Below are 27,185 nucleotides of genomic sequence, written 5' to 3' on the forward strand. Positions count from 1 at the left end.
GGAGCTGAACCTGTTTTTTTTGTTTGATAAATTAAACTCAGTGGGTCGTTTCAACAATAATAATTTTAATATAATTAATTTCATTATTTAATGCGACACTGACGTGGGCTACTGTTTGTAAAGTTAGTCAAAGAATTCATGTAAAATTTTGGGTTATTTAGTTTTCAATTTCATTCATTCAGTTTTCATTCATTGTTGATTTTAAACTAATTTCAAGGTGAATATTCAGTTTATAGATAGGAAATCTAAATATTCAGCCTACAACACACATTTAGCTAACTAAATAATTAGTTCCAAGCTAAATGTTTAGTTTACAAATTATTAGGCTAAATGTTTAGTTTGTAGCCAACTATTCAGAGCAAAGTATTTAGCTTCAAATTAAATATTTAATTTGTTAATTAAATGGATCAAAACTAATAATTTAATGTAAAACACGGTAAATAAATGAGGGTTTTTCTCTCTGACGCCCTGAATGACCCCGATTATTGCTGTTAATTCATAAACTGGCCTCAGATCCAGTTTATGAATCCAGATTAATAGTTTATGAATCCAGATTCATAAACTGGCCTCTAGAACCCGGCTGAGCTTCGTATTCCAAGAAGCTGTTTGCTTGTTTTGATCTAATCACAGATTGTGCAGAAATAAAGACATTTTTATCTGTTTATCCTGAGAGGCTTCTTATTGGACTCTGGTTACAACCAGAACCCGAACACTTCCTGTTCTGTTTGGAACAGAAACCCAGATCAGTAAACCGGACCTGCATTTAGAACCACTTTATTGGTTCTGATAGAAATCATTTTATTGTTTGACAACATTTCCCTGTGAAATAATCAGTTCATTATTATCAACGACTCCTGCAAAGTTCTGCTGTGGGCTGAGCAGAACCGGTACCGGTCCCTCTGGCGTTCTGTCACCGTCCATCAGAGAAAGTCTTTCACCGTCCACAAGGACTCCTCTATCCATCCAAAACCGCCAGGACCGGTCCGCATGGAGGACTGGACCTGTGCTCATCAGGTCGGTCCGCTCCGGTCCGGTCAGGTCCAGCGGCTATGCCCGCTCCAGGTCCTTGTACTTCTTCCGGAGGACGGACACCTGGTCCTTGAAGAGGACGGGGTCCAGGCGGAGCTGGGAGTGGACCAGCGGCATGTAGCCGAACCAGCTGGCGAACGTGTTGACGCACTCCTGCCTCTGGGTGAAGTGCTCCGGGTTGGCCCAGGGGGCGCTCTTCGTGCCCTGGGGGGACGGGACGCGTCAGAGACATTCAGACAACCTGTCCACGTTCAGGAGGACGTACCTGAGGAGGCGGGACTTCCTTGTACTGCTTCCTCTGAGCCACTTTAACAGGCGGCAGGTGAGTCGCCGCCGACACCAAGAAGTTCATCAGGATGTCCTCGCAGTTGGACGTCCGGTCCACCAGCGTCCGCAGGGACTGGGGCAGGTAGTGGGAGAACAGGAAGTTGTAGTACCTGCAGGGACACGCCCACAGGAAGTCAGAGCATTAATAAAAACTAGAGACGGGATTAAAATGTTTCATGGAATTAACAACAGAGTCTGGATTTAATATTAATTTAATTGTCAAAATAAGCAACATTTTAATTCAAAAACCATTTTTGCAGCTAAATAATTGAATAAATAGACACATAAGATAAAAAATGAAAAAAATATAGTTTTTAATGTTATCCAGGTTCTTCAACCATCAGATTGGAGCTTTCATGGATCTTCTCCAGAAATGTGGACGCTAGCTTAGCTGCTACATGTTTAGCATTGAGATGCTAATTTAGGCTACCATTGTTTCACGGATGAGCTAACTCCTTTTAGTACAACTTGAACACAACAACAGCCTTTTCCAGCGTCCAATCAGATCATTTAGAACCAGAAACTTAGCAGGTCAATAAAACTTTTCTGAAGAATATTTAACTCTGGAACCAGAAACGCATCAGGTTCTGGAAATCAACTTTGCATGGAAATAAAGGTGATGAATTGCATTAAAATGGCAATTAGTAAATGAAAATTAACACGGTGAAGTCCCAGCCTTAAATAAAACATGGTGTGTTTAATATTCATATAATCAGACTTAAATCTTTTGAAATAATTCTGATGTTCATGTCCATCAGAAATAGAGATGATTTTTAGGGTCAAGATTTGAATCAGAAATTAATTTAAAGTCAGAAAAAAGAGGAAAAGAGTAAGCAAATCAAATATTTATCTAAAACAATTTCACTCAGTTTATATTTAGCCAAAAATAGATTTATGCATCCTGAACAAACTGTGTTCAGTATCAGGTTAGCTTGGCTGCGTAATGCAAAGCAAACATTTAAAAATCGATTTTTGAATCCATTCAAGATCCTCAGGACCAGAAATCGATTTCTGTCTGTCCAGAATGGTCCCGGTTCCGATCGGACCCAGACCGTCTGATGAAGCGGACCTGTGGTAGAAGGCGGCGCCGGTCAAGACGATGGAGTACTCATTGGTCCATTTGGACGTGTAGCCCCAGGCGTGTTTCAGCGGGTCCCAGAAGTGGCTCCGGGGCGGATAGCCGACGATCCGGTCCGGGAAGCTGCGCCACACCAGGAAGGCGAAGTTCACCTGCAGAGAGGAAGCCGTCAGGCTGGGAGTGTGTGTGAGAGTGTGTGTGAGAGTGTGTGTGTCCAACTCCTCACACCTCGCTGGTCAGCAGCACCGTGTCCTCGTCCAGGCTCAGCACCGCCTCCGTTTCTATGGCGACGTGAGGCAGGAAGCGGCTGGTGGTCTGAGAGGAGAAGAGCTGGTGAGACGCAGCTGTGAAACAAACAGGAAGTGACATCACGGCTCTCACCTTCCTCCTGCTGTCCGTGACGACGAGGGGGACGGGCATGGGCGGCCATTTGCTGCGGCTGGGCGGCGGCTTCTCGCTGTTCCACAGGATGATGATCTGGAAGCAGAGACCGGATCAGCACCAGAACCTCTAGAACCCGGCTGAGGTCCAGCTGGGACTGGTTCAGGATTCACACTGGAGGAGGAACCAGTTCCAGAACCGATTCTGACCAACTGGATCCGATCATCAGAGGATGAATGGAGATCTGCTGATCTTCTCAGGGCGACCCACAGGGGGCGCCGTCTGAGAAACTGTTCAGTTATTTATCCTGAGCTTCATTCTCAGTTACTGTCACCATGTTGTTCATTAATTCAACAAACATTAGCCCACTCTTTAGCCGGGTCCGTTTCTTTACCTGTGAGCAGTACTTGGACCTGGAGACCACCTGGAGCAGCTTCATGATTGGCTGAGACTGGGAGACGAGCGGCGAGACGGCGTGGATGACGGCGGTAAACTCGTGGCCAGGACTGACACCTGGTGCGGTCCAGAACAGAGAAGACGGATCAGAGGGTCCGAACCAATCGGAACCAACTAATGAGCTAACAACAGGCTGGGTCTGGGTCAGAACCACAGCTAAAAGTGCTTCAAAAGTCTTTTATTCATATATCTACAATTAACGCCTTAAAATGTCTAAAATTCATTTTATAAAATAAGTTGGCTTTAAATGCAGGACTCAGAATTTGGTCTAGCTGGACCAAATTCATAGAATACCTGATATTTAATGATATTTAATAATATTTAATCATATTTAATGATATTTAATAATATTTTGTCATATTTAATCTCATATAATCTATGTTTTTTTTTCTCGTGGGATTTTTCTGCCAAGCAAAAGTTTGAGTCACACCAGAAATCTTCATTTCATTCTGTGACTCCCTGCTAATACCCATGCTAGCTCGCTAGTTAGCTTGTTTGTGTCTATCGCGGGTAAGTGTAATTTTATCAGTTGGATGAAGTTTGAACATTTCTTTAGTCTTAAATTTCTTTTGATAAAAGTCTTAAGCTTGAGTTGCTGAAACCTGCAGACCCGGCAGTCCAAACCGCTCAGGTTCTCCTCCCAAAAGCAGAACCAACATTAACCTTCAATCCAAAAATAACTTTGTTTTAGGAAGTGAAACTGAAAGAGGGCCGTGGTTTGAGGAGGTTCCAGGCCCGGTTCCCTGGTCCCGGCCCGGTTCCCAAGTGTGTGCGTACCGAGTCCCAGGTAGTAGAAGGGGAAGTGCGCCAGGTGAGTGGAGAACTCTGGCAGAACCAGCAGGCCTCCTGGCAGGGAGTTCCACATGTATCTGTTCCTGGAGACGTGGGAGAAGACCCGGTCCTTGATGATCTGAGCAGAAACAGGAAGTAGTTTTATCTCAGCAGGAAGCCCTACATCAGACCCAGCAGAACCGGCCCGGATGACTCTGGACTCACTTCCAGGGTGGTGAGGACAATCTTGTCCACAGAGGAAAAGTAGGCGTCCCACAACATCTGGGTCCGCTGACGGAGCTGCAGGACTCGCTTGTTAGGTACGGCGCGCACGGTGGACGGCACCTGGAGGCGGCAGGAGGAGAAGAAGAGTCAGAGGAAGACTCTCTGTCTTTCACACATGTTCAGGGTGGACAGGAGCGCCGACACCAGAACCAGAACCTGGACCCAGGGCTGAACATGGAGGCTAATTTAGATGGATTCTGCCTTCAGGAAGATAATTAGATCTCTGTCCCCGCGAAACATCGGACTCTGCGCCAGCTCCGGTTCTGTTTGGATAATTCGAGCTTCATTAGAGGTACCCGTTGATTTCCTGTCCGCTCCGAGGCTCGCAGGAAGTTTGGCTCAGGACTAATCTGAGGGTTCTGGTTCTGAAGAAAATGTTTCTACTCTTTATTGAATTAGAAAAAGAGACTTTTTAAACTCATTTTAAATATTTTTTTATTTTGCGTTGGACGCCTTGACTAAACGATCGTACCGATTAGCCATAAAATGCTAACAGACTCTTGTCTGAATAATTAGCGTTAATTCACCGAACGCCTTATTAAAAATCTTACCCAGGTCTGACACCTTAACACATTCTGTTGAAATTATTGATACAAATGATAATGTCATTTTCAGACCATTTTTACCAAATATAATAATAATGGCACAAGAATGTGAGAACATCTAATAAAACTTTAGTTTCTAAAGAGTATTTCAGCATTTTAAATAAAACAAAACAACAATAATGAAAATGGATTATGAAGTCTCTGTAACCAAAATTGTATTTAAAACGATAATCAGCTTAGACTGGGAAAACAGGCTAACGGGGCAGTTAGCGCTAACTAGCTGCTACGTAGCAGCTGTCAAAGGTTTGTGGTGTTTTTCAAAATGGCGGCTTTTATTACAGGAGACTGTCTCTTTAATGCTTGTTGTCTAAATGGAAATGATCAATTTAATTTATCTTGGCATTAATTGATTTATTGATTGCTTACTGTTACAGAGTTGGTCCTACAGTTTAATGACAACGTTTCTTTTTTTTCAAAATAACTTCAGATATTATCACTAAAATAGTTAACTGTCTTTTGAGCAACTTTTCTGGGCTCCTGTGAAAGTTGATCAATATTTCTGATGGGAAACAAACTGGCTCTGATGCCATGCACCATAAAATTGCACAAATTGGAATTATGAAAATAAATTTGCTTAATGTAACACACCGAATTTGATTATAGATAAATAAATAAAATAAACATACATTTTTACGCTGAGGTTTTTTTTTTGGTTTGGTTGGTTTTTTGGTTTATTTTGTAAAACTGCAGAGAAATTTAACGAGTCACATGATGAACAACAGGATGTTACTACTGGCAGAAAAGAAGAAGACAGGAAGTGGTAGGAGGCTGATGGCGCGGCGTGATTTTTAGTGACTGAACAAACTTTATTCTTTTGTATTATTGTAAAACTGTGTTTTATCAACATTATCTGAATATTGAAAAAGTTTTGTGAACATTTGTTCTAACTCGTCTCTCGTTTCAGACCCATTCCTGTTTTGTCTGATTCCTGAAACTCAACTGAATGAGGTTCAGAGTCTGATCTTTATTTTCATTGGTTAACAAGAAACCAATCAGAAACAAGCGTCACTCAAATGTCAAACTCTCTGATTGATTATTGATTTAATCCCAGAAGCATGTCAAGTCTGTTCCAGTGGACATTTAATCTGAGGGGTTCAACTTCTACAGGCGGGTTTGTTTTAATCTGAGTCAACTTTGATTGAACCAGCAAACCTTGGCTCCCACTCTGCAGAAGTGTGTGTAGGCGTGTGTGTGTGTGTGTGTGTGTGTGTGTTACCTGCAGCAGCAGCCGCTCGTCTCCCTCGATGACGGCCTGGTTCCACTGGATGACATCAGAGAAGGGAAGCTCCCAGCCGTTACTGAGCAGGACGGGGATGCAGGCCGCCTGGACACACACGCACGCACGCACGCACGCACGCACGCACACACACAGTTTGGGTGGGGTCAGGTCTGAACGAGGCCAGCTTTCCTCTGCAGTGACTTAGTGGGAGCTGAGACCGACTCTGAGGCTAAAGCAGAACAGAACCGGTCTGGTTCTGGAGTTCCCGTCCTCTGAGTTCTGCAGACCGGACCTTGCTGTTCCCCATGAGCCCAGCAGGGGGCAGCAGCAGCGACTGGAAGGGAAAACCTGGTGCTGGAGGGAATTAGGATGCAGCTGGGATGAACCGGGTTCTGTGGTTCTGGACTGGTTTCAGCGAGGCTCCGTGAGGGGAGATCCAAACACCCTGGAGCTGGGGGAAAGTTTCTGACCACAGCTCTACTCTGGGTCCGACTGGCACCGAACCCAACACGCCAGGCTGGACCCTGAAAGGGTGACAGGAAGTAGAAACAGAGGCTTCCTGCTGCTGACTGGTCGGTTCTCTGGAACCGGGCCCAGTGTTTCCAGAACCGTCTGGGTCCATGTTGCAGGGCAGAACTATGTGCCTCAGACGGCCCCGTCTGCCCGGCCGGAACATGATGGACGACTTAATGGACCGTCTGAGGCTAAGGGGCTGAAAGCGGGCCGGGCCGAGTCAGAACCGGAGCACTCAGCAGGAAACAGGAAACACTCAGATGGATCAATGCGCTAACTCAGCTGCTTCCTGTCGGCCCGGTCCGATAAACCCAGAGATAATTCAGTAAAATCTCCACATACAAGAACCCGACCTGGTTCAGACGGCGCTTAATTTAAAAATTTAAATTAAATTAAAAACATTAGCGACTTAAAACTTCAACATATCATCAGGGAAAATTTATTTCTGCACTAAATTGTCCATCATTTATCTCTGGTGTCAAATCATATAATAGACATAATATTTACTCCATTTTTCTGATTACTCAAGATGGCCGCCATGGTTGTCAAGCGAAATTTATTGTTGTTATAAAATAGCCAATTAAATAAATGTTTTTGGTATCAAATCATAAACTACACATTTGGAACCATAGAAATCATATTTTATTTTCTTGATCTTCTTTTCGTTACCTTACCTTTCCAGATTAGATCTGCCCACAGCCTGGACCATTTTAAATCGCTTCTTAAAACTCACTTTTACTCTCTGGCATTTAAATGATGTGTGTTCTGTTTTGTCATTTGTGTTGTTGTTTTTGTGTTGTTGTTTTGTACAGCACTTTGGTGCAGTCTTGTCTGCTGTAAGGTGCTATATAAATAAATTTGACATTGACATTGACATTTCGTGATGGACATTTTTCAAAATGGCTGCCATTGTGGAGAATAAATGTTTACACTGAAATCATCAGGAGTTATTAGCCACAGATAACCAAAATGTTATGATCATTAGCCACAACAACCTAAACAACAATCTTAGCTCTGCTAGTGCTAAAACACTAAACACATTAAGAAATTAGCAGAAGCTAACGCTAACCATTAAGACGTCTGTCTCTCAGCTCCTTCCTGTTGACGTTTGGTTTGAGACTCACTGACAACAAAGTCCTCAGTTTCAGGTTTTGCTCCATGTTATTATTTTAAAGTTGTGTGATCAGGATGACTAAAGTGCCAAACATGATGTGACATAAAGATCATCTGTCATAAAAACTGGCAACATTTTATGGCAATAATTGGCTAAAAGGTTAAAAACGGCGGCCATCTTGAAAAATGGACTCCACAAATCTGATCTTTATGAAGAACAAATGTTTCCTATAAACCATGTAGAGACAGTAAACATGTGGGAGAGGAGACCAGAACAGAAGCACAGTGGTGGCAGCATCATGCTGTGGGATCACGGATGGAGGGAAGAAAACTGACGAGCCGATCCGTTACCTGCAGCGACTCCAGGAAGCGGAAAGAGCCGAGGCGGCGGCCCCGAGGAACCAGGCAGAAGGTGGAGTTATGGAGCAACTCCTGGTAGTCGAACCTGCAACACAGGAGCAACATGAAGGAGCTCAGCAACATGAAGGAGCAACATGGAGGAGCTCAGCAACATGGAGGAACAACATGGAGGAGCTCAGCAACATGAAGGAGCAACATGGAGGAGCTCAGCAACATGGAGCAGCAACATGGAGGAACAACATGGAGGAGCTCAGCAACATGGAGGAACAACATGGAGGAGCTCAGCAACATGAAGGAGCAACATGGAGGAGCTCAGCAACATGGAGCAGCAACATGGAGGAACAACATGGAGGAGCTCAGCAACATGAAGGAGCAACATGGAGGAGCTCAGCAACATGGAGCAGCAACATGGAGGAACAACATGGAGGAGCTCAGCAACATGGAGGAACAACATGGAGGAGCTCAGCAACATGGAGGAGCAACATGGAGGAACAACATGGAGGAGCTCAGCAACATGGAGGAACAACATGGAGGAGCTCAGCAACATGGAGGAGCAACATGGAGGAGCTCAGCAACATGGAGGAGCAACATGGAGGAGCTCAGCAACATGAAGGAGCAACATGAAGGAGCTCAGCAACATGAAGGAGCAACATGAAGGAGCTCAGCAACATGAAGGAGCAACATGAAGGAGCTCAGCAACATGAAGGAGCAACATGAAGGAGCTCAGCAACATGGAGGAGCAACATGGAGGAACAACATGGAGGAACAACATGGAGCAGCAACATGGAGGAGCAACATGGAGGAGCTCAGCAACATGAAGGAGCAACATGGAGGAGCTCAGCAACATGGAGCTGCAACATGGAGGAGCAACATGGAGGAGCTCAGCAACATGAAGGAGCAACATGGAGGAGCTCAGCAACATGGAGGAGCTCAGCAACATGGAGCAGCAACATGGAGGAGCTCAGCAACATGGAGGAACAACATGGAGCAGCAACATGGAGGAGCTCAGCAACATGAAGGAGCAACATGGAGGAGCTCAGCAACATGGAGGAGCTCAGCAACATGGAGCAGCAACATGGAGGAGCTCAGCAACATGGAGGAACAACATGGAGCAGCAACATGGAGGAGCTCAGCAACATGAAGGAGCAACATGGAGGAGCTCAGCAACATGGAGGAGCAACATGGAGGAGCAACATGGAGGAGCTCAGCAACATGGAGGAGCAACATGGAGGAGCAACATGGAGGAGCTCAGCAACATGGAGCAGCAACATGGAGGAACAACATGGAGCAGCAACATGGAGGAGCTCAGCAACATGAAGGAGCAACATGGAAGAGCTCAGCAACATGGAGGAGCAACATGGAGGAACAACATGGAGCAGCAACATGGAGGAGCTCAGCAACATGAAGGAGCAACATGGAAGAGCTCAGCAACATGGAGGAGCAACATGGAGGAGCTCAGCAACATGAAGGAGCAACATGGAAGAGCTCAGCAACATGGAGGAGCAACATGAAGGAGCTCAGCAACGCAGCAGAACATCTGAAAATTGTGATCCATCATTCTAAGAGCTGCTGCTCAGAGCAACGCCGGTAGAAACATTAAAGGGTTAACGGAGGAGCCATGTTGGGACGACTTCCTGGAGGCGGAGCTTCAGACAGAGCAGGAGCTTCTTAAAGAGACAGAGGCCCAATTTCAAGGCGTTAAATTAGGAAGCAAAATGTAAGTAATTTTTTAAAATATGAAATGTTTTTATAACTGAATGTCAGTGAACCGATCCGGACCAGAACCTCACAGAACCGGGCTGAGATGGTCAGACTGAAGGATAATTCAGTTAAAAACAGCAGAAATTCTGTTTTTAACTGAATTATCCAGATCCAGAAATATGTCTGGGTCCAAATGGCGAGTCGCTCAGTAAATCCAGTTCTGCAGCTGCCAGTCAGAGGAAGAAAGAATCCAGGAACCGGGTCAGAACCGAGACCACCCCCTCTTCCTCCTCCTCCTCAGCGCTGCTCCGGCGTGCAGCTTGTTGTTTCTGGACGGCTGCATGGTGAACACAAATACCCGGACCGCAGCCCAGCCTGTCATTAGAGGGCCACGGCCCGACCCGGCCCAGCCCGTTAGCAGAACCTTCTCGGTTCCGCCTTGCATTAAACACAGAGCGGTGTAATCTGAACATGACCCCGCGGCAGCTGATCCGCTAACACCGGTTCTCCTGCCTCCATCAGGTGAAGAGAAACGGCAGATTTGTGTTTTTAATCAGGAGTTACATAAAATGTTTCAGCTTTAATTCGGATTAAACCACATTAATAAAACATCAGGCTGGTTCCTCTGCAAGGATTTAACTCATCTGCCACGAATCCAGCCGACCTGCAGAACCACAGGCCTCATCTGGGCTCTGCAGGGGATCTTATACCGGCGGCCATTTGTAAAGTTAAAAATATCAGCAGTAATCTGGATTATTTAGTCCATAAGAGAAAAAATAGGAGTTAGTTCATTTTTCAAAATCTCATGTTCACCAGTTTGCAGCTAAGTTCCAAACTAAATATTTAGATCACAGCTAGCAAGGTTAGAGATTAAATGTTTAGCTTCAACCCAAATATTTAGTTTGAAGCTAGCTAGTTAGCTTCAAACTAAATATTTAGCCAGCTAACTAAATATGTTGTTTGTAAACCAAATATCCACCTTGTGTACTCGGTATTTAGCTTGTTAGCTAAACATTTAGATCAAAACTAACTAATTTTTTAGCTAACAAAACAAAACATTTAGCTACCTAACTAAACATTTAGTTTGTGAACTAAATATTTAGTTTCTAAGCTCAGTATTTAGTTTGATAGCTAGATATTTAGCTCTGAACTAGCTATATTTTTAGTTTTCAGCCTAAACATTTAGTTTTTTAATTTATATGTAGCTAACTAAATATTGAATTTGTTAATTCAATATTTAGCTTCACACTAAATGTTTAGTTTGAAACAGTGTGTAACTGAATGACCAGTGAAAGGTGAGCTGCTTCCTTTTCTCTCAGGTTATTTCTGATGTTTTCTGGCCGTTTTGTTTGATGCTAAGTTTAGCAGCAGGAGCTCAGCTGGACATGACGGGAATCCGTGTCCTGTTGTCCTGCAGCGACCTGGACCCGCCCACCGGTTCTGATTGGACACAATAATCAGATGTTACTGGGGGAATGGGCCCATCAGAACCAGCCAGGTCAGGCCCCCAGGTGCGCCGCCTCCTTTCAGCCTGAACAACGGGCAGGTTGGCGCCGATCCGTTAGCGCTGACCCGCCTGCCGGGGCCCATTCAGGGCCCCACAAAGGCACCGGCCCTCGTCAAACGCTCCGACCCAAAACAACACGGCTTCATGGAGCAGCTTTACACATCCAGCGTAACACCGAGACCGCTGAGGCCGACCAGAACCAGAACCCATGTCTGTGTGTGCGTTTGTTTCTAATACCTTGTGGGGACCATTTTCCTGACATATAGTACGTTGTGGGGACCGAAGCCTGGTGTGTGTGTGTGTGTGTGTGTGTGTGTGTGCGTGTGTGTGTGTGTGTGTGAGACATGGAGCAGCCTGACCCCTGGTTATCTGTGAGGCATTTCTGGAATGTTGGGAGTTTCTCATGAATCTCCGTCTCTCTGTGTGTCTCCAGCTGGAAAGTTTGGGAAGGCGTTTGGGTCACGCTGGGCATGACCTTTGACCCCGGGGTGTAAACTCCTGCTGGACCCCGGCCCGGCGGAACTCCGTCCCTCCGCTTTAATCCCGGCTGAGCCTGCTGGCGGCAGAGCTTCATTCCCAGCTGGCTCCTCGGAATAGAAACGGCAGCGATGGAGACCAGGACGCCCCTCCCCAACCTGCTGCTGAGGACATGGACACAGGGGACACGTCCCCCTCCGATGGACTTGCCATCATCTTCATCAGCATCAGACTGAATTGAAGGCTGGTAGTTCAGTTGACCCGGTTCTGCTGCGGTTCTTCCAGAGTCAAACCAACCAAACGATGTCAGAAACTTTTATAGTTTCAGGCTGAAGGAACATTTTGGTCTCTACTAAATCAACTCGTCTATTTTTCTTTTATTATGCTTCTGAACTACAAACAGCCTGAAATGTGACCAAAGACTGAAGAATCGTAGTAAATAAAAACTTTTTTTGGATTTCTACAACTGGGAAACTTTTCATCCTGTAAAGTCGAAACGTTCAAACAGCTTCAACCTTCATTAGGATGAACAAAGAAAATCACAACAATGAGCAAAAAGAAAGATTTTCATGTCAGGTTGTTTAGGTGTTTGTTAAACGGAACAGTTTTCCTGGCGTGTCGGCGTCTAACTGGTACCGTTTGGTAACTGGACCCGTCAGAACGTCTCAGTGTCTGCAGCTGGAAGACGCAGCAGAGATCTTTTATCCTGAAGAGGAACCACTCTGCAGTGAAACGTGACACCAGCAGTCCGCTGCACAGAGGCGCTGGTTGAGCTCCGGAACCGGGTCGGGCCGATCCGCCCTGAGCGGCGCCGGGGAGAGGGACACAGAGCAGGCAGTGTGCTGGGCCTGGCCCGGGTCCAGTAACTCTCCAGAACATTCCTGAGAGAGACGGACGCCTGGCAGCCAGAGGGTTCTGGTAAACAAGCTGAACAACAGCTGAGAGCAGGAGGAGGCCCGGTTCTGGAGCAGGATGACCCGATCCAGCAATTTACACAATATTAATGCTCAGAGAACAGAACGATTAATCAGTTATTCTGACGATTAATCGGTTATTCTGACGAAAAACTGCAGATTCTTCATCAAAGCCTTTTTGCACAATATTAGAAATACATAAAAATGCAAGTAAACAAATTATTTGTTTTAAATAATAAAATAAACCTTTTATTTAGTGAACCTTTGATCACCTGCAGCTAAAAAATCCAAACATCATCATCCTGTGAAAATCTCAGGCCTTCCTGCTGGACATCAACACAGATCTAATCTGGTGATTAATCTCTTAGATTAGCAGATTATTAACTGGATGCAAAAGGTGATTAATATGAGATTGTTTACAGAATCTGAGTCAGGAGAAGCTGAACCCGCCTGTACTGAAGTTCTGGACAGAGACGTTTCTTTTACATCTTATGTGCAAAATGTTTTCATTTTTCTTCAGTTTTGGATTTCTGCAAATGGCCTTTTTTTTTTACAGATAGTTAATTAATTGATTACTAAATTAGTTGACAATTATTTTAAAAATCAATTAATTGTCTCTGTTGTTGTTCTGATCACCAGTCTGGAGCAGCAACACGTTGGTTCGCTCTGAACCGGCGCAGAAGCTCGCTAATGGGAGGCTGCACCTTTACGGTTGCAGCGGCGCGGCGCCAGCTCCTGACTGAAGCTGGTTTCTATTGATCTTCTGACGCCTCGGAGGAGAGAGAGAGCAGCAGGAGAATGTGCAGCTGTGCTGAGCGATCTGCTGCTTAACCTCCACTGGAATAAAAGCAGAGCTGCAGGAGACATCCAGATTTTAAATCTGAATCAGCTGCTGCTAATCTGAGCTAACCTGCTAAAACCTGAGCTAACCTGCTAAAACCTGAGCTAACCTGCTAAAACCTGAGCTAACCTGCTAAAACCTGCTAACCTGCTAAAACCTGCTAACCTGCTAAAACCTGCTAACCTGCTAAAACCTGCTAACTCGATAAAACTCGAGGTCTGAGCAACACGTCTTCGTTTCTGCTTTTCTGTTTCCCTGTTTGTGTCTGACGGCCTCAGCTCTCTGCAGCCGGCTGGTTCTGGAATGATTCTTATTGGGCCGGCGCTGCTGGGGCGTGACATCATCATCACAGCTGCCCTCTGATTGGAGGAAAACCCACAGCTACAACACAGATTATGAAATGAATATACAGCGGCTAAAATCAGAACTAAACACGACATATTTTATAGAAAACATGTTTTTAAAGGCTGTTGACACCAGATGTGGGTAAAAACTCAAGCAATCCAAATTAAGAATTTGAGTTTTATGCAATAATATGAAAAGATGCAGGGAAAAAGTATTGAACACAAGCAGACAGAGAAATCTATCAGCAGCTGCGTTTCCATCACAAATGTGAGTAAGTCTTTGGTAATTTTCTAACCATGTCAAAAAACACAATTTGACAATTTAAGTGTTTAATAAACAATTAAAAACCATGTGAGAATAAATCTGTTTGAGCTATAAGTCATTAAAACCTTTCAGCGCCATCGTCAACCAACCACTTCCTGTTTCCTTTTCCTTTGGGGTTTGCGCCAGCGGCAACATCTGCTGGCTGATCATGTGACTCGTGATGCAAAGAATGTTTTCCATTAAGCAAATTTAATTTTAAAAAATCTAATTGGACCATCATATGCAACTTGACATTGTTCTTTCAGCAAACGGCCTTGTTAAGAGTCCCTAAGCTCCGGTTAACCCGGTTATTTAATTAGTTTGCAGTTACTTCAGTAATCGATTAATCACAATTAATTCAACTAATTGTTTCATCCCCACTGGAATCCAAATGAAAATCTATGTAAAGAACTAAAAATCTGAGTTCAAAGAAGATTTAAAGTCGGTTTGTGAGGAAGAATGAAGCTGCCGTTACCAAAAAGCTTTGCTACAAATAGCAACACTCTGTTATTTATATTATCACACATAAGTTCATTTCTGAACTCATTTGTTTTGGTTTACTAACAAACACCTGGTGAAAATATCAGAAATGTTTTTACTTTGAACATTTTGACGTGTTGAATACTTATTTTCCTCTACCGGTTTGTTTCTCAGAAGCTCACACATGCTCTCTAAACAAAGCGCTCCCACTTTTAGCTCTGGCAGCCGGCCTCAGCCCACACACACACACACACACACAGAGGCAGCACCAGAACCAGAACCAGAACCAGGCGTGAAGTCAATTAGACACGCAGAGGAGAAAGGGAGCGTCTTTCCGCTGCGACACAATCAGCTACTGCAGCTCTGGAGAGAGAAGCTTTCTGCATCGCTAAACACACACACACACACACACACACACACACTCCGGCCTGCATCCAAGCCGAGGAGCAGCCAGTAAAAACCAGCCGATAAAATGAACAAACATGGAGTCAGTTTACAGGAATCCTCAGGAAACCGTGAAACGGTTCTGATCAGGAGATCCAGACGACCCAACCGGTCCCAACCGGACCCAGCCAGACCCAACTGGACTCAACCGGACCAACCAGATCTAACCGGACCCAACCGGACCTAACCGGACGGGTCCAAACCAACCAGACAGTTTAAACAAAGTATTCCAGCCGTTTGATCGTCATATTTCATGGAAATACTGAAGAATATGAAGTGGTGTGTTTACAGGAGAGCTGCAGTTGCCATGGCGACCCCGCGGCTCATTTCATCCAATCAGAGGAAACATGTTGAAGATTTAAAAACCTGACTTTGTAGCCCAAGCTCTGAAGCTGCAGCTAACGTTTACTAACCAATTATTCTGATGATTAATCAATTAATCGGGTAGAAAATCTCCCACATTCTGCAGATTTTATATTTAATCACCTAAACTTATTTTATTCCATATTGAAAATGCATCAGACATTAAAATAATAATAATAATAATAATGAAAATGTTTTAAATAATAAAATCAACATTTTGTTGCCTAAGTGTCAATAACAGCTTTTCTTTCGAGAACATTTGATCATTTGTAGCAAAAGATGAATCTGCAGCTAAAAACATCAACATGAGAAAAGTTCAGCTGATCATCAATACATCTGATCTGGTGATTAATTTATTGATTAACTGCAATACAATCAGCTACTGCAGCTCTGGTCAGGATTAACCGGCTGATAATTAAAGTGTTGAATAAATTTCTCTCCAGAACCTGAATCAGGTGGAGCTGAAAGAGATCTGGGTCCAACAGATTTACAGACAAAGAAGATTTTTTATCTTAAATGCAAAATGTTAATATTTTCTACATTTCTGGCTTCAATGCCGACTGGCTGAGTTGTTCGTTCAGAAAATGTTTCTTTGAAGTCTATATAATCCAGTTAACAATTAATCAGTTACTAAGTTAGTAGATGATTATTTCATTAACCGATTAATTGCGATTAATCACTTCAGTCCTATTATAATGATTTAATCGGTTCAGCTTCAGATGGAAAGTTTGCAGCCTGCTGCATGAGGTCAAGATAGTAGCGAAAGTTAGCAAAGGTTAGCGGAGGTTAGCAAACATTAGCGAATGTTCTGGAGGTTCGTCCAGAACCTCCAGTCTGGTTCTGATCTCCATCTGGTCGCTTTGTTCTTTGACCCAATTTCACTGAAAGAATGAAATACATTTGTTGCTTCAATTAAAGCCATAAAATCTCTGACTAACTGTAATAATTCGGACAGAAGCAGCATAATCCTCCGGATTATTGTGGATTATCTGTTTGTGATGCTGCTGTTAGACTGCATCCTGTTTCCTTCACTCTGAGCTCAGATCATCCTGTCAGTTTGATCCCAGTTAAGACATATCAAACTTTTACTCCTGACTCTTCATTGGGACCCTGAAACCAGTTTCCATGACAACCACTGTGATGGTTAGGGACTAACTGACTGAATAAAGTCTGACTGTGGATGTTTTCTGGTGAAAACTCCTCAGCAACTCTTCATGTCATGATAAACAGGTTTTTGGTCTATTTAAACGTTTTACTGCTCAGCCTCAGAGCTGCAGAGAAAAAACTTCAGCTCCAGTAAATCCTGCTGCTTCTGTCTCCAGTCGTGTTTCCGTCTCTGCAGGGAGAAGCCGGCGGCAGCTGCAGCTCCTTTTCTCGCCGTATTCCACTGAAATGTGCCGTTTATGTTATATTTGTGTGGTTTCTCAGACATTGTTGGCGTTGGGTGCAGCGTTTGATGCGTGTGTGCGGCCGCACTGGTGTTTCTGGGCAAGGATCCCGTCCAGATTCCAGGTTCTGGAAGGGTTAGAACCGGCTGCTGATGTGGCGTCTTTAACAGAACCGGGTCAGAAACGCTGCCGGGACGCTGGCAAGTCCAGAACCAGAAACACACAATCGGAGAAACATGTTCTACAGCTCTGAGCCGGATCAGGACAAATATGATTGGATACGTAATCAATTAGTAAACCAAATATTGATCATAGCTGGTTAAATATTTAGCTTACTGAAAATGTTTAGCATGATGCTAAATATTCAGTAAGGAGCTTGATGTTGACTTAGCTAGCAAAACATTTAGCTTACTAACAAAATGTTCAGGATTAATATACTAAATACATTCATTTAGTTAATATACTATTTACTACTATATTAAATAATATAATATTTAGTTAACAAACTAAATACTTTGTCAGTAATCTAAATACTCAAACCTAAATATTTAGATTATAGCTAAATACTTTGCTTCAACCTACATATTTTGTAAAACAAATATTTAGCTTAGCTATCATAATACTTGCTAAGTGTTTAGACAGGATCTAAATATTCAGCTTCAAGCTTAATATTCTGTTGCTATGCTAAATATTTAGCTAAATCGTGCTTCAAACTAAATATTTATCTTGCTAACTATATATTTAATTTGAAACAGCAACATTTATAGATGAGTGAACAACATGGTGAAAATATGACTGAAAAATTAACTCCTGTATTTTTCTTTAACAGGCTAAATAATCCAAATTATTGCTGATAATTTCTGACTTTACAAACAGCACTCCATGCGCTCAGCAGTAAAGTTGTTTATTGAACTGCAACAAATAGAGGAGAAAACGGCTCCTGATGTTTTTGTCTAACTGGTGACCGTCTCCACCCAGAGGGGAGCACTGTTGCATGATGGGAGATAAAACAGAGGCGATGAAGGCAGAGCAGCGAGGAATCAAAGAGGCAGCAGCGGGACTCCAGGGGAGGTGAGATCCTCTAATTAAACAACAACACACGAGCAGCGAGTGTGACTGAACTGCCCAAGTCCTCAGAGCTCCCTGCTGAGCTCCAACAACACGCAGCATCCAATTACTGCCGAGCATCAGATCCCTGAAACTGGATCTGAGGGGTTCATTAGAGCAGCTCGCACCGCAAATATCCGACTGGATGGTCGTTAGCAGCGACCAGCGCAGCTGGAGGTCCGGTTCCGACCGGTTCCGACCACACACATCAAACTGGTGGCACCAGGGAGCGCCGGAGAACGCTCTGATCGGTCCAAATGGAACCAGTGCAGAACTACTTACAGAACTTTGGATCCATTTGGATCAACCGACCATTTTTACAGCCTTTACTGAAAAGAAATGATCATTTTTATGAGGTTTCTTTTACTGGTGTGTTTTTGGCCCAAATGACTTGCCATACAGATTAACACTGCAAAAACACAGAATCTTACCAAGTCATTTTTATCTAGTTTGTAGTGTAAACATTTTAGTGAACTATCTAACTTGTAAAAGTAATTTTTATCAATATATAGAAACTTAAGTCAATAATTCTTTAATATTGGTGAAAAGTTCCAGTTTCAGATTATTTCACTTATAATATGGAAAAATGTTTTAACTGAAATAAAGTGGAACTTTTTCATCAATATTAAGGAATTATTGACTTAAAACAAGTTCAGATTTATTACTTTAAAGATTTTAAGATTACTAATATATTTACACTAGAATGAAGACAAAAGTTATTTTGTCAGATTTCATGTCTGAACAGCAGAACCAGCCGGTCCGTCGGTACCAGACCAGGTCTGATCAGAATCGCTGGCGGCTCCAGGTCCGAGGCTGACAGCTGATTGGTCCGTTATCCAGGTGAAGCGGAACAGCCAATCAGAGGGCTGCGGTAAGCGGCTCAGAACAGGAGGCTTCACTTCCAGAGGGAGCGAAGAGGAAGCAGCTGGTGATGAAGGCCTGACGCCTGACCTCACTTCCTCCCGTTTCTGGGGAAACGCTCAGGTTTCCTCCTGACCGTCAGTCGGAACATTCTTCGTCTCAGAGCGGCCATGTTGAAATCTGCCTTTGATCTCCTGCGGAGGCCCATTTATACCGCTGGTGATGAAACCGACCTGACGTTGTCATGACGACGCTTTTATCATTTCGTGTTATAAACAGGAACAGAAATCCTCCCTGGCTCTGATCAGGTTAGCTCCCAGCGCTAGCCTGACGCTCATCAGCACCAGGCTAGCGCTGGAGCTTTTAAAGATTTATTCCTACTGTTCTGTGTTGTAAAATCATGGGGGGGAAAATGGTGGACGTCTGTTTCCAGCTGAGATCTGCAGAAACAGGAGGAAACGTCAGAGAGCCGAGGCCCGCAGGGCGCCGGCAGGAAATAATCGGAGTTATTTAGCCTCTTAGAACCGACAGAAACCAGGAATTATTCCTAAAAGTCTGACTTCTACTCGTTTACAAATGTCACAGTTCAAAATAAATATTCAGTTAGCCAGCTAAATAGGTAGCTAAAAATAATAATATTCTTTATTTTGTACAATTATTTTTATATTATCATTTATTATTGTATTTGTATTTGTTAGCGAACTAAACATTTAGCTTTCAACTAAATATTCTGCCAGAGCTAAATGCTCTATTTATTTATAATGAGAAATTAAATATGTATTCATTTTTATATAACTAAATATTTAGATTGGATCTAAATATTAGCTAACTACCTCTTTAGCCCTGAGCTAAATTTGTATCTTGCTGCTGGTTTGTGGGTCAGAGGTCACTGGGAACCTGCTAACCGCCGTGCTAACCGCCATGCTAACCGCTGTGCTAACCGCCGTGCTAACCGCCAGGCTGTCCAGGTTAAAGCAGAGACTGAGGAACGGAGAGGAAGTTGTGTTTCATCATCAGCCACTGGTTTGTGGGTTCAGCAGCGTTTGTAGCTGAATGTTCAGATCATCCATCAGAGCGAAACCTGCAGGCGAGACGTTTCTGGAGCAACGCAGAGAATCTGAATCCTCCGAATGTTTCCCATTCATCAGGAAGAGGCCGCCATCTTTAAAGCTCAGCTTCATGAGTTATTCATCATCCTCTGCAGCGCTATCTGGGGCGCACACACACACACATTCACACACACACACTCTAACACACACAGAGAAACAAGGCAAACAGGAATCTAAAATTCTCCAGCATCCATCCATCCATCCATCTGAAGGTCAAATCCGGGTCAGAACCTCCACCAGAATCTGATGTTTTATAATCATTCAGCCCATGAATTGCCCCCCACTGGGTAAATCCCAGTTTAGCCCCGTTACCCCCCGCCGTTAATACCCGATCCAGGAAGTTGTTCGGTTCGGTTCCCCTGCAGGGAGGAAGTGCCGCTGAGCAGCAGCCAATCAGAGCGCTCCGCTCACATCAAAGCTGCTGATATTAAATGGTTTTTCCTCTGGTCGGAGGAGCCTGGTGGTTCTGACCCGGTTTCTCTGAGTCGCTGGGCCCGGTCTAATCGTTGGAACGCTTCCTCTGCTAGGTGAGGATCCGGGGGTCAGAGGTCGCTGAGGTGTAACTAGCGGAGCTGCAGGTTTCCACTCCAGCAGATCCAGACAAAGAGTCGCGGCGGCTGCAGGGATTCCTGCTGTGATCGCATAAAGAGACTCGTCAACAGGCGGCGCTGCTGGGGGGCCACCGGGGGCCACAAGGGGCACTATAGGCGGCGCTCCTGGGGGGCCACCGGGGGCCACATTGGCCTCATTATATTTAGTATTTTTCAGTCTGCAGCGTTTCTGTTTCTGACTTTCTCAATTTTTCCCTCTGATTTGCAGAATCTCATCGTTATAACTCTATGATTATCAGTCATAACCAGGCTGAGCAGAACCGAGCAGAACTGTGTCATGGATCTGAGCTGGTCGGGTTCTGTTGCTGCTCCTGCTGGTTCTGGACGTGTCGGGTCACCGGTGGTTCCGGTCCCTTCAGGTTAATCTGCTGGCAGCAGCTGCAGCCGCTCATTAGCCTGAAGGGACCCAGTAAGAACCTCAGGCTGCACTGCGGGTCACTGGGACAGAACCAGAACCAGGAGGAAGCTCTCCATGTTCATCCTCCATGTTTAATAAATCCACATCCTGTGAAAACCACTAATGATGGTCACTTGATGAATGGACTGGTGTCGGTTCTGGTTCTGATCCAGTTGATCACAATATTCTCTTAGAACGGCCTGGACATGTGGGTATCAGAGGAACAGAACTGGTTCCCATCTGTCCCACAGATCCCAGTTTGTTCATGTGGTTCAGGACCGGTTCTTTGATCAGAATTATGAAGTTAAATGGAATCATTTCAGATTTATTACAGTTTTTCAACACTCAAAGATGCTTTACCATATATATATTTATACACATAAATATGATTCCTATTGTAGAAAATCATCAGCATGTGATAAATGTTCATGTTACTAACATGTTAATAATCTGTTATTAATCTACAGAATATTGTCAAAATTAGAAACATCCTCTCCAGGAGTGATGCTGGAAAACCAACCCCGCCCACGTAGCCATAACCCCGCCCACAGTTCCACAATCCCGCCCACTACACCAGTCCACGCCACTACCCCAGTCCCCGCCACTACCCCAGGCCCCGCCCCTACCACAGGCCCCGCCCCTAGCCCTGCCCTTACCTCTCATACTCCAGGTTGTCATGGTCACATCTGGCGTCCTTGTGTTTCTCCCAGTCCTTCCCGTGGCGGCAGGTCGTCAGGGAAACGATGTCCTTCCCGTTGTGGATGTGATGCAGCGCGTTGCGGGTGTCGGAGCCGATGCCCGTCAGGTAGCGCTTCCCCTTGAACATGAGCAGGTACTTCCTGCGCGGCGGCGTGGTGTTCCTGAGCAGCCAGCCGCGCTCGCCGCCTTTCTGCGGGTGATCTCTGGAGAAGAGCGGGATGGAGACGTCGAAGCCGGGCCGGAAGTGCTCCGTGTTCAGGCTGGCCTTGGCCAGGATGGCCTGGCCCACGTTGAAGCCCAGGTCCTCCGTGTAGTTGGGCCAGGTGCCGGAGTACAGGTTGAAGATGAGGTGGTTCCGCCCGTCGTTCCAGGACGGGAAACTGCGGATGCGTTCGTCCATGTTGGGGACGAACTGACCCGACAGCTGGTCCCGGTCCAGAGTGTCTATCCCCAGGACGAACAGGCAGGCCTCACGGGGGTCCGGCGTGTAGTAGCGCGACTCGGCGATGGAGGTCAGGATCTTCCTGTAGCTCTCCGACACGCGGTCGCCTTTCTCCGCCGGGTAGATGTAGACCCGGAAGCCTTCCCGCCCTCGGCGCCGGCACCGCGAGAAGTCGAAGCACGTGTCCATGCGGCAGCGGCTGTCCCTGTAGATCGTGGACCAGGCCTGCCGCCGTTGCCGTGGCGACTCGGCCGAGCCCGGGTCGGTCTGCAGCTCGTCCAGGTGGGCGTAGCGGGGCAGGTAAGCCCGGTCAGTCCAGTTGGGCCAGGGTCGCAGGACGTCCGAGCGGTGGTGCGTCAGCAGGCGCAGCAGGCGCAGCTGGACGCCGCCGCCGCAGTAGAACAGAACCAGCCAGCAGCAGGCGCACAGGCCCAGCAGGACGTACTTCTTACGCGCCTGCATGGGGGCTCAGGCCCCCCACCGGGCCGGGGCGGGGCGGTCCGGACTCTAACAGCGGGGTCTGGGCCGGGGCGCTAACATGACAACCGTTGAGCCAGAACGATCCGATCTGAGGTTCTGATCCGCTCCTGCAGCCGTCCGTCCGGCCGCGCTCTGGCTGATGAAGGCCGGCTCCTCGCTCTGCCTCATGCTGACGGCGCGGCGCCACCTGGACAGGAGAGCAAACAGACGACATTACTGCACAACAAGGCTGCTGCTGTGTGGCTCCGCGGGCCGGGCCGGGCCGGGCCGCAGGCTGGACCCGCTCCAGCAGCAGAACTGGAACCACTTTGATTCTCTAATAGGATCCAGTTTGATTCAAACATCATAAACCAGAGCCTGCTGCCGGCAGGGCAACCAAACCACGACTGACACCACCCTCTGATAGAGGTGGAGCAACTTCCTGAGCAATTTCACCTCGATTTGTTGAAACATGTATTTACAAATACCAATATTTAGTTTGAAGCAGAGTTAATTAAATATTTAGCTTGTTAACTAAAGATTTAGATCCAAGCTAAATATTTAGTTAGCCAGTTAGCTTAACCAAATAACCAAAGCTGCTGCTGCTGCTAACTTTTCACTGTAACTTTACCAGCAGCCCATAGTGAACATCAGCCGATAAAAGCCATGGAAACGGCTGGTTGCTAGGAAACGATGCGTGATGTCATCAACTGTATATGAATACAAACATTGTTTTCGTGTTCTGAAGTAAACATCCTCATCAGTTTAAATGTTGATGAGGATGGAGCAGCTCTGCAGGAGGCCTAAAACCTCAGCAGAGGTCATATCTGTCAGGGGTCAAAGGTCAGCGGGTCAGAGCCAGAATCGACTGAACAGAGTGTACCACCCGGTCTTCAGAAACAACAGAAATCATAAGAAATAAAATGAGATATTTCAGAATTAGGTCCAACAAACGGAACCCTGATGGGTCCAAACAGGAAACAGGAAGGGAGGAAGTGGGACCGTCACACTGGGCCCCAGTTTACCGTTTAAAACCAGAAGAACCGGGTCGCTGTTGGCCAGAACAGAACCAGGTCTCTGTGAGTTTCAACGCTTCTTCTGCGGTTCTTTATTTACACAAACTTTCCCCCCATTAACTGTGTGTGTGTGTGTGTGTGTGTGTGTGTGTGTGTGTGTGTGTGTGTGTGTGTGTGTGTGTGTGTGTGCAGCTCCCCTCCTGCCAGCAGTCACACAAAGGCGGCTTTCAGGCCTCACCTTCCCATTCCTCCTACCTGCCCGGCCCGCTGGCGGCTCCACAAACAGTACCGGGTCGATCGGAGCCAGCAGAGAACACTCAGGTTTAACGGTCGACCCAATTCTACTGACCAACGTTCTGACCCGGCTTCAGACCGCAGAACCAGAACATCTGGAATGTGGAGCAACAAGCTTCCATTCAGAACCACCAGGACTTTCCGGGGTTCAGTTCTAGAGGTTCTACAGGACAAACTGGGTCTTAGCAGATTCTACAGAGTTCTGGTTAAAGATGGAACCAACATGGATCAAAGGTCCAGTCACCTGTTCAACATTGCTTGAGTCCAAATAGGTTCTGCTCAGCTCTGCTGTGTCTGGTTCCTCCATCTTGGTTTCCTCCATCTTGGATTCCTCCATCTTGGTTTCCTCCATCTTGGATTCCTCCATCTTGGTTTTCATCCTCTATCCGTTGCCGTTCTGCTAACCTCAGCCTCTTGGGAATAATATTTCTCTTCAGATGATTTGGGAATGACCTTTGACCTCTCACCTGCTTCTCTAAGGTCATTGCTGATGTCCTTCCATCGCGTCGCTGTGCTAACACCCTGGAGCTCCAGATGGCGCTGTTTTTCCACTCACAGATTTTCTATTTTAGCTTCATGCTGATTCATGAATTTATCAGAATTCCCGCTGAAGGAAACCATCTGGTGTCTCCATCCCGTCCTCACATTCATGAGTCTCAGAAAGACCCGAGCGGCACGTTGTGCTGCTGCTCCAAAGGCTTCTGGATCAGCTTCTTTTGGACACTGGTTCTGGTTCTGGGTGAAGTCGGGTTAGAGTCCGTTTCCACCTCATCAATAATTCCTGCTGCAGCTGAAGAATTGATTTTCCTCCCTGCTGTTCTCCGCCTCCAGAGAATCGTTTGACTGGGTTTCAGTAATCAGATTACAGAGTCGGCCCAGGTGAAAAACTCAAGGACTTACAGGTTCTGGTCTCAGACAGGCAGCCTGGTAACCCGAGCAGAACCGGGTCAGAACCACATCACTCCTAATGATGACTCAAAACAGAAACTCTGATTTTAAACATGGAGTACCACAAGGATTGGTCCTTGGACCCATTTTTTCTCATGACATCCCATCATACTCCCCTCCAGGCTTTATTTGCCCCCTCCAGGCTTTATTTGCCCCCCTCCAGGCTAAGCATCATTTATTTATTTAATCTAAAGTTTTTAGGCAACAGTGACAGTAAAGACAGTTTATGCTAGCTTTAAAGTTGGCGCTTGCCCTCGCGCTATTATTTTGAAATTATGCTGCCTGCTTGTACAAAGTTTTTTACCACAAGACCATGGCCTGGTGATCAGGACCAAAGCTGAAAACTGATGTGACATAAAGTTCATCCAAGTCATGGAAATGGGAAACATTTTATGGCAAGAATTGGTTTAAAAAGCTCAACAACGGCGGCCATCTTGAAAAATGACCTTCCTGAAATTCAAGTGGCTGATAGGAATTTTTATGCTTGTATCAACAGTAAGGATTCTTACAGCAAAACGCTGATGGAGGCCAGTGTGTGTGTGTGGGGTGTGTGTGTGTGGGTGTGTGTGTGTTTTCTCTGGCTGCAGCAGATTAGTTCAGTTCAGATGAAAACACAGAGCTTGTGGTGAGGTGAGCGGCTCAGAGGAGCTAAAATTAAACGGGGACTCTGTCATTACAGCCCGACTGTTTGGGCCGGTTCTGGTTGAATCGGGTCTGTTTGGACGGGTTCTGGATGGGCCGGTTCTGTATGTTTTCCATCCTGCTGTAAATGGGCCGAGCTCCATTATTTTAGATCAGGGCGTGAAAACTGTGCAGATGGCGTCTGGTCCGGTCCGGTCCGGTCCGGTGATGGCAGCATCATGCTGGGGGCTGTGTGAAGGTGGAGAGCCAGAGTCGGATCCAACTGGTTCTGGATTGGTTTTAGGATGCATCCAACTGGACTGGTTCTGAACAGGCCCGGTTCAGGTCCAAACACCTCAGATTCAGACCTCAGAGGTTCTAATTAAATGTTTTTATTTTCATCCGGAACCAGAGCTTCAGACCTGGATCAGATGTCCAGAACCAGAACTTCCTCAGGACCTGGAACATCAGGAAGAGATCCAGTTCATCAGAACCGGTTCTGATCCGCAGCTCTAACCCGAAAAAATCAATTTTTTCTCCTGGTCATTAAAGGCACCATCAGCCAGCACCTTTCTGGACCCGGTCAGGTTCAGTTCATCTTAAAGACCCGGTTCAGAAGGAACAGAACCACCTGGTCCTTGGCACCATTTTCTGGACCTGATGGCAACCTCAGTCCGCGGTGAGCAGAACCTCCAGAATCAGAACCTCCCGCCTCTAAGCTTCCCTTTAAAGTCCTGAAAAGTTCTGTTCTGGTCGGTCTGGATCCGTCAGAGCAGGAACCTGAGGAGGACCAGCATGCACTGCGGCCCACCGCGCGCTGTGTCAGAACCTCAGAACCTCAGGTGAGATGGACCGGACCTCAACAGACCAGAACCTCTCAGATCTGACACCACATTGGACCGGACCTCAACAGAACCGCAGCATTTAACCCGACAGAGCATGTCTTACCCGTGCCTGGTCCCGGTCCGAACTGTCCACCGATTAGCCGGTTTTCCTTTCCGAACCGGGGGTTTCGAGGAGGTTCTGAGGTCCAGAACCTGCGGAATTAAAACTCCCTGATAAACCGGGCCCGGCTCTCCAGGTCCTTCCGGCCCGGTTCGGTCCACCTCTCCTCACCGTCTCCGTTCAGCCTCCATCACCTGCTGACAAAGGTGCGCTGCTGGGCGCGCGCGCTGTGTTGTTGCTGCGGGTAGGAAGCAGCGAATCCGAACCGGAACCGAACCGATCAGCGCAGACAGGTCTGATCCGCGTGCACAGGAGCGCGAGCCTCCTCTTCCTCCTCTAGGATGAGAGTCCTCGCGCGCGTGGGCCGTGCTCCATCCTCATCCTCAGCCCCCGCTCTGACCCGCCCCCCCGGCCGCAGCTGATTGGTTCAGAGCGACACGCAACATCTGGACGTGACCTGCGCAACTGGAGGGTCACGCGCGGCCGTGGAGGGACGCGGAGACGCGTGACGGCGGCTCCTTTAAAGGAGGAGGAGGAGTCAGGAGGAAGAGCTCCGCGGCTCGACAGCGCCGCTCTGTGGTCATGAGACGTCAGCAGCTGCAGAGGAAATTTCTAAAAAACAAAGAAACAAAATTATTATTATTATAGGAAATCAATATACTGTAAATAAACAGAGAACATATGGAAATCCATTTCTGCCATGAAAGACAAAATAAAAGCCCAACAGGAAGTCATAATTTTAATTTTCAATGTTATAATTCTGAGATTCAAAATCC

The 27,185-nt window shown here is 46.0% G+C and overlaps 1 protein-coding gene across 3 annotated transcripts; it reads right to left on the minus strand.

Annotated features, from left to right (window-relative positions):
* Positions 1 to 757: 757 nt before the first annotated feature.
* On the minus strand, positions 758 to 26,916 carry ext1c (exostoses (multiple) 1c). Of its 3 annotated transcripts, none has more exons than XM_028036424.1 (12): positions 26,413 to 26,916; positions 21,642 to 22,793; positions 8,129 to 8,222; positions 6,149 to 6,256; positions 4,268 to 4,387; positions 4,049 to 4,181; positions 3,210 to 3,328; positions 2,816 to 2,911; positions 2,663 to 2,749; positions 2,426 to 2,586; positions 1,295 to 1,469; positions 758 to 1,233 (listed from the first exon to the last, which is right to left on the minus strand). In XM_028036424.1, the coding sequence occupies exons 2-12, from the start codon at positions 22,586 to 22,588 to the stop codon at positions 1,048 to 1,050; spliced, it is 2,226 nt and encodes a 741-aa protein (XP_027892225.1). In that variant the 5' UTR covers positions 22,589 to 22,793; positions 26,413 to 26,916; the 3' UTR covers positions 758 to 1,047. The 3 variants fall into 3 exon arrangements, with proteins under 3 accessions (XP_027892225.1, XP_027892226.1, XP_027892224.1); XM_028036425.1 differs by having other exon boundaries at positions 1,295 to 1,466; positions 26,413 to 26,913; XM_028036423.1 differs by having other exon boundaries at positions 1,295 to 1,466; positions 2,663 to 2,911; positions 26,413 to 26,915.
* Between the last annotated feature and the right edge of the window lie 269 nt (positions 26,917 to 27,185).

The sequence above is a fragment of the Xiphophorus couchianus genome, chromosome 13, assembly GCF_001444195.1.
Source record: "Xiphophorus couchianus chromosome 13, X_couchianus-1.0, whole genome shotgun sequence".
NCBI classification, from domain to species: Eukaryota; Metazoa; Chordata; class Actinopteri; order Cyprinodontiformes; family Poeciliidae; genus Xiphophorus; species Xiphophorus couchianus.